Raw genomic sequence first — 9,662 nt, forward strand, 5'->3', positions numbered from 1 at the left:
TGCGTCTTCCGAGTCTTTCCGAATGAGTTCTTGAGAAGGAGTCGGAAACTTCCGGACATCTCCGGCTCGGAAGGAGGGGGGCGGTGACGGAAAAACGTTCGGCAACTCCCGCTTAGCGCCTAAGTAAAACGCCTTCGTTTCCGAAGCCTGGCTGGAGTGTTCGGGTCTTTCCGGATGAGTTCGGCGACTTCCGTGACCCCGCCCGGGACTCTTCCTCCTGCCGAAGGCGGAGCGGAGGAAAATGCCTCGAGTTACTTTCGCAGCGATGGGACAAACCCGGATCTGAGCCAAAGCAGGTGAGAAGCAGGCAAATGCTGGCTTGTCAATCAATCAATCAACCAGGAGATGGCTGGCATTGCAAAAGCCGCGCTTGCCTTGCTAGGTTTTGGCGTGATGCGATCCGTTGTCAGGGTGGACTACAAATCCCATCGTGCTGAATGAACCCAAGGGCACGGGTCTCGGGGGTTGGGAGGGGCTGCATTCCGACAGTGGGCGAGACCCAGGGTAGGGGAGCGGCCCGTCTTCACCTGCCTGGGGTTGCAAACTGGGTTTGTGCAAGACTGGCCAAGATTGTGGGTTTGCACGAGCTCAGTTCTGTTCAAAGTTGGCTTGTTGGGAAGGGTGGGTGGGAAGGGGGGGAGGTCTTTGATACTCACGTGCCTGTCCCGTGGAAAGAAAGCCACCCCACCCCACCCCCGTTGCTTTCCAAACCCGGGCAACTTTTAAGGTGGGTCGGTTTCAATTCCCAGCGTTGAAGGAAAGGAAGGAGGGAGGGAGGGAGAGAGGAGAGAGAGAAAGTTATTAAGGAAGGAAAGAGAAGAAGGGAGGAAGAATGGAAGGAGAGGGAGAAAGGCGAGAGAGATCACGTTATTAAGGGAGGAAAGGGAGGAAGGAAGAACGGAAGAAGGGAGGCAGGAGAGAAAGAGAAAGTTATTAAGGGAGGAAAGAGAGGAAGGGAGGAAGAACGGAAGGAGAGGGAGAAAGGCGAGAGAGATCACGTTATTAAGGGAGGAAAGGGAGGAAGGAAGAACGGAAGAAGGGAGGCAGGAGAGAAAGAGAAAGTTATTAAGGGAGGAAAGAGAGGAAGGGAGGAAGAACGGAAGGAGAGGGAGAAAGGCGAGAGAGATCACGTTATTAAGGGAGGAAAGGGAGGAAGGAAGAACGGAAGAAGGGAGGCAGGAGAGAAAGAGAAAGTTATTAAGGGAGGAAAGAGAGGAAGGGAGGAAGAACGGAAGGAGAGGGAGAAAGGCGAGAGAGATCACGTTATTAAGGGAGGAAAGGGAGGAAGGAAGAACGGAAGAAGGGAGGCAGGAGAGAAAGAGAAAGTTATTAAGGGAGGAAAGAGAGGAAGGGAGGAAGAACGGAAGGAGAGGGAGAAAGGCGAGAGAGATCACGTTATTAAGGGAGGGAGGAAGAACGGAAGGAGAGGGAGGCAGGAGAGAAAGGAAGTTATTAAGGGAGGAAAGAGAGGAAGGGAGGAAGAACGGAAGGAGAGGGAGAAAGGCGAGAGAGATCACGTTATTAAGGGAGGAAAGGGAGGAAGGAAGAACGGAAGAAGGGAGGCAGGAGAGAAAGAAAGTTATTAAGGGAGGAAAGAGAGGAAGGGAGGAAGAACGGAAGGAGAGAGAGGGAGGAGAGAAAGAAAGTTATTAAGGAAGGAAAGAGAGGAAGGGAGGATGGAAGGAGAGGGAGAAAGGTGAGAGAGATCACGTTATTAAGGGAGGAAGGAAGAATGGAAGAAGGGAGGCAGGAGAGAAAGAGAAAGTTATTAAGGGAGGAAAGAGAGGAAGGGAGGAAGAACGAAAGGAGAGAGAGGGAGGAGAGAAAACGTTTTTAAGGGAGGAAAGAGGAAGAAAGGAAGGAGAGAGAGGGAGGAGAGGGAGAAAGTTATTAAGGAAGGAAAGGGAGGAAGGAAGGAAAAACGGAGGAATGAGAGAGAGATAAAGTTATTAAGGGAGTAAAGGAAGGAAAGAGGGAGGGAGGAACGAAAGGAGAGGGAGAGGAGAGAAAGTTATTAAGGGAGGAAAGAAGGGAGGGAGGGAGGAAGAACAGAAGCAGAGGGAGAAAGAGGAAACAATGGTGGAAGGGAGGAAAAAATGGAAGGAGAGGGAGAGGGAGGGAGGAAGAACAGAAGGAGAAAGTTATTAAGGGAGCAAGAGAGAACGGAAGGAGGGGGAGAAAGAGGAAAGAATGATGGAAGGGGAGAAAGAATGGAAGGAAACGGAGGGAGGAAGAATGGAAGGAGAGGGAGAAAGAAGGAGGGGGAGGGAGGAAGAAAGAAGGGAAGGAAAGGGAGGAAGGAAGGAGAGAGGGAGGAAAGAACTGAAGGAGGGGGAGGGACGAAGGAAGAATGGAAGGAAAGGAGGAAGGAAGAACGGAAGGAGATGGGGAAGGAGAAAGAGAAAAGGGCCAAAGGAGAGAGGGACAGAGGAAAGAAGAAAGAATGGGAGGGAAGAAAGAAGAAAGGAAGAAGAGGGAGGAAGGAAGGAAGAGGGAGAAGGGAGGGAGGGAGGGAAAGAAAAGGAAGGAAGAAAAGAGAAGGAGGGAGGAAGGACCTCTAACCCTTCTTTCCTCCATCTCTCCCTTTCTTCCTTCATTTCCTTCCTTCCCTTTCTCCTTCCTTACTTCTTTCCTCCATTTCTCCCGCCCTTCCTCTAACCCTTCTTTGCTTCATCCTTCCTTTCTTGCCTATCTTTTTTCCTTCCCTCCCTCTTCCCCTTCTTGTCTCCCTCCATCCTTCATTCCCTTTCTCCTTCCTCCCTACCCCCTTCCTTCCTTCCGCTGCAGTCTGCCTCTCTGACAGTTGCAAAGTTTTAAAAGCACTTCATGCAAGTCTTTCTCTTCCCACCCTCCATGGAAGAGAAGTTTACTTTCGTGGCTTCCAAGTTTGTTTCCTTCCTTCCCCCTAAAGAAAAATATTGTCTATCCCTTTGGATCTGTAAATTGAGCTTTACACAATATTTATTATAGCCTGCTGTGGTTTTGGTGTTTTTTGTTTTTTTTAAGAGCAAGAAGGAAGAAATTGTTAGAAACAATCCAGCTATTTTGGCCTGGGGAAAAAAATAAGAGTTGAGACCGCAGGAAAGGGTGGCCTTAGCCCTTTAACGCAATTTGCATGTTATTTTTAAACCTGCTTTAGTTATTGAGCTATGCTAATTGTATCCTGAGGATGCTTGTTAGTGCTTTTCATTGGAAATGCAGAGCTGGCTGGGTCTCCCAAGCTCTCGATGGGGCTTCCTGGATGAAAATAATTTGGGGGGAATCCGGTTGTGCTGATAAAGGGATTTATTTTCAGTACAGATGTTGACGGTGATATTTTGAGTTGTAAAATATATATTTAGAGTAGATGCACCAAGGACAAATTCCTTGTGTGTCCAGTCACACTTGGCCCATAAAGAATTCTATTCTATCCCTATTCCTATATTTCATGCCATTCTAATTCCATTCTATTCTAATTCCATTCTATTCTAATTCTATTCCATTCTATTCTAATTCCATTCTATTCTAATTCTATTCTAATTCTATTCCATTCTATTCTAATTCCATTCGATTCTATTCCATGCTAATTGCATTCTATTCTATTCCATTCTAATTCCATTCTATTCTAATTCTATTCCATTCTATTTCCATTCTATTCTAATTCCATTCTATTCTAATCTCATTCTATTCCAGTCTAATTCCATTTCATTCTATTCCATGCTAATTGCATTCTATTCTATTTCATTCTATTCCATTCTATTCTTTCATTCCATTCTAATTCTATTCCATTCTATTCTAATTCCATTCTATTCCAGTCTAATTCCATTCGATTCTATTCCATGCTAATTGCATTCTATTCTATTCCATTCTATTTCCATTCGATTCTTATTCCAGTCTAATTCCATTCCATTTTATTCCATGCTAATTGCATTCTATTCTATTCCATTCTAATTCTATTCTAATTCTAATTCTATTCCATTCTATTTCCATTCTATTCTAATTCCATTCTATTCTAATCCCATTCTATTCCAGTCTAATTCCATTCCATGCTAATTTTATTCTATTCTATTTCCATTCTATTCTAATTCCATTGTAATCCATTACATATTCTATTACATTCTATTCTATGTTGACTGTGATATTTTTAGTTTTGACTCTGGTCCTATAATGTATCCAAGTAGGATAAGATTTTACCTAGTTTTTTGCTCCCTAATATAGCTTTTCTGGCATCTGCCCCTTCAGCGTTTCCTCATTCCACTGTCCTCTCCAACTTTATTTTCCAAAGTCATTTAATATATACGATTTTGGGTGCTGCCCGCTCGGAAGGATGAATGAAGAAGGGAAGAAGAGAAATCTGGAAAGGAAGGAATGGGAGAAAAGGAGAGAAGGAAGGAAAGGGGAGGAAGAAAGGAAAGAGAGGGAGGCAGGAAGAAGGGGGAGGAGGGAGGAGGGAAGGGAGTGGGGAGGAAGACAGGAATGGGAGGGAGGAAAGGGTGGAAGAAGAGAAGGAAAGGGAGGAAGAAAAGGGGGAGTGGAAGAAGGAAGGAAGGAAGGAAAGGGAGTGTGGAGGAAGAAAGGAAGGGGAGGGAGGGAAGAAGAAGGAAAAAGGGAGGAAGGAAAGAAAGGGAGTGGGGTGGAAGAAAGGAAGAGGGATGGAGCGAAGGGTGGAAGAAGAGAAGGAAAGGAAGGGAGGAAAGAAAGAAAGGGAGTGGGGAAGAAGAAAGGAAGGGGGGACGGAAGGGTGGAAGAAGAGAAGGAAGGGGAGGGAGGAAAGAAGAAGGAAAAAGGGAGGAAGGAAAGAAAGGGAGTGGGGTGGAAGAAAGGAAGAGGGATGGAGCGAAGGGTGGAAAAAGAGAAGGAAAGGAAGGGAGGAAGGAAAGAAAGGGAGTGGGGAAGAAGAAAGGAAGGGGGGACGGAAGGGTGGAAGAAGAGAAGGAAAGGGAGGGAGGAAGGAAAGGCAAAGAAGGGGAGGGAGGGAGGTAGAAAGGGGAGAAGGAAGGAAAGGGAGAGAAGGAAGAGAGGGAAAGAAGGTGAGAGAAGGTATGGGAGGGAGGGAGGAAGAAGGGGAGAGAGGGCAGGCGGGAGGAAAAGAGGAAGGAGAAACGGGAGGGAGGGAAATGTCATAAGTCGAGGACTGGCTGAAATCCCCTCCCACCCACCCACCCTTGTTTCTCTGTCGTCCCCGTACAGGATGTCCGAGCCGCTGCCTTTATCCTACGTGACGGCCCAAGAGATGCGCTGCCTCCTCCATTGGCTGTCCAGCTGGACTCCGGCCCAACGGGAACGCTTCCTCCGAGACCTGGTGGACAAGGCCGTCCCCTGGAAGCTCCTCCCCCTGCTGGAGAGCCTCTCCGGGCTCCGCGTGGGACCTGAGAAGCCCCCGTCCATCTACGAATGCCAGATGCGCCTCTGGGACCAGTGGTTTCGCAGCTGGTCGGAAACTGAACGCAACGAGTTTGTCCGGCAGATGGAAGAGGAGATGCCGGAGTTGGCCGGAAGGTTTTACCAAGAAGTGGCCGCCACTGCCGGACAAGACTAAAAGCGGGCCGTGGCTTTCTCCCTTCCATCCCCCTTTTTTCCCCCCTCCACTTTGGGTCTTGATTTTTCTGGATGTCTTCAGCCAGCTGAGCCAAAAGGCCTTTCCGTGTTGCAACCCTGAATAATATGAAAATAAAAGATTGTTTAGCAAATAGAATTCTCGATTGATGGACGAGAACGCTCGATTGGCCACGGATAATCGGACGCACATTTGTCTTCGGTGCACAGAAGCGCTCCGTGTACATAAATACCCCCCCCCCCCCACGTTCATCAAGAACTCTTAAGATGCCACGCTTAGGGATAGTCTCTATAAAAATAGTTGTGTGTGTCCCAGCATAACTCTGGAGCAATTTCAACCAAACTTGATAGACAGATGATTTACTCTCTGGAGAAAAATACTGTGGGGGTAAGGTAAGACACCCCTAAAGCCCCTCGGGGTGTGTGTTCTGTTAAGATACAGCCTGTTGTGCCTTCAAATGGCTTCTACTGTACTGCTTTAAAATGGCTTCTGTAGAGCGCAGTGGAGTTGCCATGGTAACGGCTTCAGAGTACTCCACCAGGGGGCGCCCTCTGGTAAGGGGGAATATCCAACATTATAAATTACCTTTGGTCCAGACATTTTCCCCCTATAAATAAATCCCCGGGCAACCCCAGGTTATCGGCTAGTATGAAAATAAAAGATTGTTTAGCAAATAGAATTCTTGATTGATGGAATAGAATCCTTGATTGGCCACGGATGATCGGACGCACAAGGAATTTGTCTTCGGTGCATGGAAGCGCTCCGAGTACTTAAATAAAAACCCCACATTCATCAAGAATCATAAATGCAAGACTTAGCGATAGTCATAATCTAACAAAATGAAATTCAAGGGTGAAAAGAGTAAGGTTCTACATTTAGGCAGGAAAAAGGAAATGCACAGGTACAGTATAGGTGGTACCTTACTCAATAGTAGTAACTGGGAGAGGGATCTTGGAGTCCGAGTGGACAACCGTTTAAATAGGAGCCAGCTGTGTGCAGCAGCTGCCAAAAAAGCCAACACAGTTCTAGGCTGCATCAACAGAGGGATAGAATCAAGATCCCGTGAAGGGTTAATACCACTTTACAATCCCTTGGTAAGGCCACACTTGGAATACGGCATTCAGTTTTGGTCGCCACGATGTAGAAAAGATGTGGAGACTCTAGAAAGGGTGCAGAGAAGAGCAACAAAGAGGATTAGAGGACTGGAGGCTCAAACAGGAAGAACGGTTGCAGGAACTGGGTATGTCTAGTTGAATGAAAAGAAGGACTAGGGGAGACATGATAGCAGTCTTCCAATATCTCAGGGGTTGCCCCAAAGAAGAGGGAGTCAAACTATTCTCCAAGGCACCTGAGAGTAGAACAAGAAGCAATGGGTGGAAACTAATCAAGGAGAGAAGCAATGTAGAACTAATAAATTTCCTAACAGAACAATTCATCTGTGGGACAGCTTGCCTCTAGAAGTTGTGAATTCCCCAACACTGGAAGTTTTTAAGAAGACGCTGAATAACTGTTTGTCTGAAGTGGTGTAGGGTTTCTTTCCTAAGCAGGGGGTTGGACTAGAAGACCTCCAAGGCCCCCTTCCATCTCTGTGATTCTATTCTATTCCTAGGATACTAAATAAGCAATCCCAATCCTCCTGGGAAACTAGATCAAACAATAAAAAGAGGCAACTCCACTGGGCTGTACAGTAGAAGCCATTTTAAAGCCGTACAGTGGAAGCCATTTTCAGGTGCAACAATAAATCTAGTCAAGATGCAAGCAACAAGGTTCTAGTCCTAAACAGAAAAGGAGTTAGGTAATTGGAAGGATGAGAAGAATAGTAATACAGTCTTAATCAATAGCTTGACAGTGTTGTGGGAATGGGTTGTTTAGCAGAGTGATGGCATTGTGGATTAAATGTTGGGTCATGCTGAAAATGGAGGAAGGCAGCACTGATTTTTCCTTCCTTCTATTCCTTCCTTCTATTCCTTCCCTCTCCCTGCCCCATTTCCTTCCTTCTTCCCTCATTGTTTCTTTCCTTCCTTTTCTCTCCCTGTTTTCCTTTCTTCCCTCCCTTCTTCCTTCCTAACTGTTTCCTTCCTTCCCTGTCTCCCAATCTCTCCATCTCTTCCTTCTTTTCCTCTCTCCTTCCTTCCTTCTTTCGTCCCTGTTTCTTTCCTTGCTTACCTACCTATCTCTCTACCTTCATCTATTTCTTTCTCCCCTCTTTTCTTTCTTCCCTCTGCCCCTCTTTCCTTCCTTCTTCCCTCCCTGTTTCTTTCAATCCTTCCCTCCTTCTCTATCTGCCCCTTTCCTTCCTTCCCTCCTTCTCTACTTCCCTCTGCCCCTTTCCTTCCTTCGTCCCTCTCTTTCTTTCCTTCCCTCCTTTTCTACCTCCCTCTGCCCCTCTTCCATTTCTTCCCTTCCCTCCTTCTCTACTTCCCTCTACCCCTTTCCTTCCTTCTTTCCTTACCTCCTTCTCTACTGTCCTCTGCCCTTCTTTCCTTCCTTCTTCCTTCCATTTTTTCCTTCCCTCCTTCTCTACCTCCCTCTGCCCCTTTCCTTCCTTCTTCCTTCCGTTTCTTTCCTTCCCTCACTCTGTTACCTTCCTTTCTTCCCTTGGTTTCCTTCCTTCTCTCCCGTCTATCCTTTCTTAGCTCCGTTCCTTCGTTCTCTCCCTCCCTTTTTCCTTCCTTCACCCCTTCCTCCTTGTTTCCTTCCTTCCTCCATTGCCTTTTCCTCTTTCCCCTCCTTTCTTCCTTCTCTCCCTCCTTCCCCCATTCCTGTTTCCTTCCTTTCCTTACCTCTCCCTCTTTTCTTCCTTCATCCCTCCATTTCCTTCCTTCCCTCCTTCATCCTCTCTTCCCCTCCCTTCTTCCCTTCTCCTTTTGTCTTATGATTTTGTAAAGAAGATGCATCAGTGCGAAAAAAGAAAAGTGAAGCCAGACAGTATAAGAACAAATTAGCAAGGGATTTTAAATGCCACGGGAATTATATTTTTCCAGTGTATCATTAGTCAATTACGAATCGTTGGACGTATTATTTTAGAGTTGGGGAAATTGCTGTTAAATTGCTCATAAGATAAGCATGAATACCCAGATCTCGATCAGCCGAGAATAAATCACTAAGTGAGATTTATCAGCACAGAAAAAAAAATTAATCTTTATTATTGAGATTTTTGTTTCAACATCCCGTGAAATTAAACAAGGGGGAAAAAACCCTCAACTCAGACTGTTTATAGAGCAAACCATTCATTGTTGTTCTAGAACGTTTAATGCAAATAATCCTCAACTTAACGACCGCAATTGACCTGAAAACGATGTTGTTAAAGCGAGACAAGAGAATTTTTGCCTCACGTTAGGACCTTTCTTGCCGCAGTTATTAAGTGGATCGCTGCAGCCGTTAAGTGAGTCCCACGGGGACTCACGGATTTCCCTTCCCAAGGTCGCAAAAGGGGAATCGTGCAACCCCCTCCGGGACACTGCCACCGTCATAAATATGAATCGGTTGCCAAGGAGCTGAATTTCGATCTTGTGATGCTGCAACAGCCATAAGTGTGGGGAAAAAATACAAGTCACATTTTTCAGTACCGTCGTAAACTGAGGACAACCTGTAATGCGTTTTTTTAATCTTTTATATTTTTTTCAATTTTCAATTTTCACATTCCATTTGCAATCATTTATACACAGGGTATTTACTATAAGAAAAGAGGAAAAAAAAAAAAAGGAAAAAAAGGAATAAAACGAACAGATAAAAAGGAAACACAACTCATCATTCCCAACCCCACCTAACCCTTGCATCCTCCATACACCCCATCTACCCCCTCCAACTTTCCTTTCTCCCTCTAACACTCCCCTCCTACTTCCCTTTCCCCTCAAACCTTCCTTCTCCCCTTACTCCCCAGACACCCTCCTTACATACTCCTTACATTCCCCTTACTCCTTCCTTACTCCTCCCTCTTCCTTCCCTCTACCTCCCTCCTTGGTGTATGCCTTTATTCGAGTGTTGTTTGATCTAATAAATGTAAAATGAACCAAGGAAAAAAAAAAAAAAAATATAATAATAATAATAAAAAAAAAAGGAACCACCGTATATAAATACATTCTTGTTCTTATTAAGATTATGTTAACCCCCCCCCACCCCACCC

General features: G+C 45.8%; 1 protein-coding gene across 1 annotated transcript; it reads left to right on the forward strand.

Moving 5' to 3' along the window:
• The first annotated feature begins 135 nt into the window (after positions 1–135).
• CZH14orf119 (chromosome Z C14orf119 homolog) lies at positions 136–5,674 on the forward strand. Its single transcript, XM_032238274.1, has 2 exons — positions 136–296; positions 5,170–5,674. The coding sequence occupies exons 1-2, from the start codon at positions 175–177 to the stop codon at positions 5,516–5,518; spliced, it is 471 nt and encodes a 156-aa protein (XP_032094165.1). The 5' UTR covers positions 136–174; the 3' UTR covers positions 5,519–5,674.
• The last annotated feature ends 3,988 nt before the right edge of the window (positions 5,675–9,662 follow it).

Source organism: Thamnophis elegans, chromosome Z, assembly GCF_009769535.1.
Source record: "Thamnophis elegans isolate rThaEle1 chromosome Z, rThaEle1.pri, whole genome shotgun sequence".
Taxonomy (NCBI): domain Eukaryota; kingdom Metazoa; phylum Chordata; class Lepidosauria; order Squamata; family Colubridae; genus Thamnophis; species Thamnophis elegans.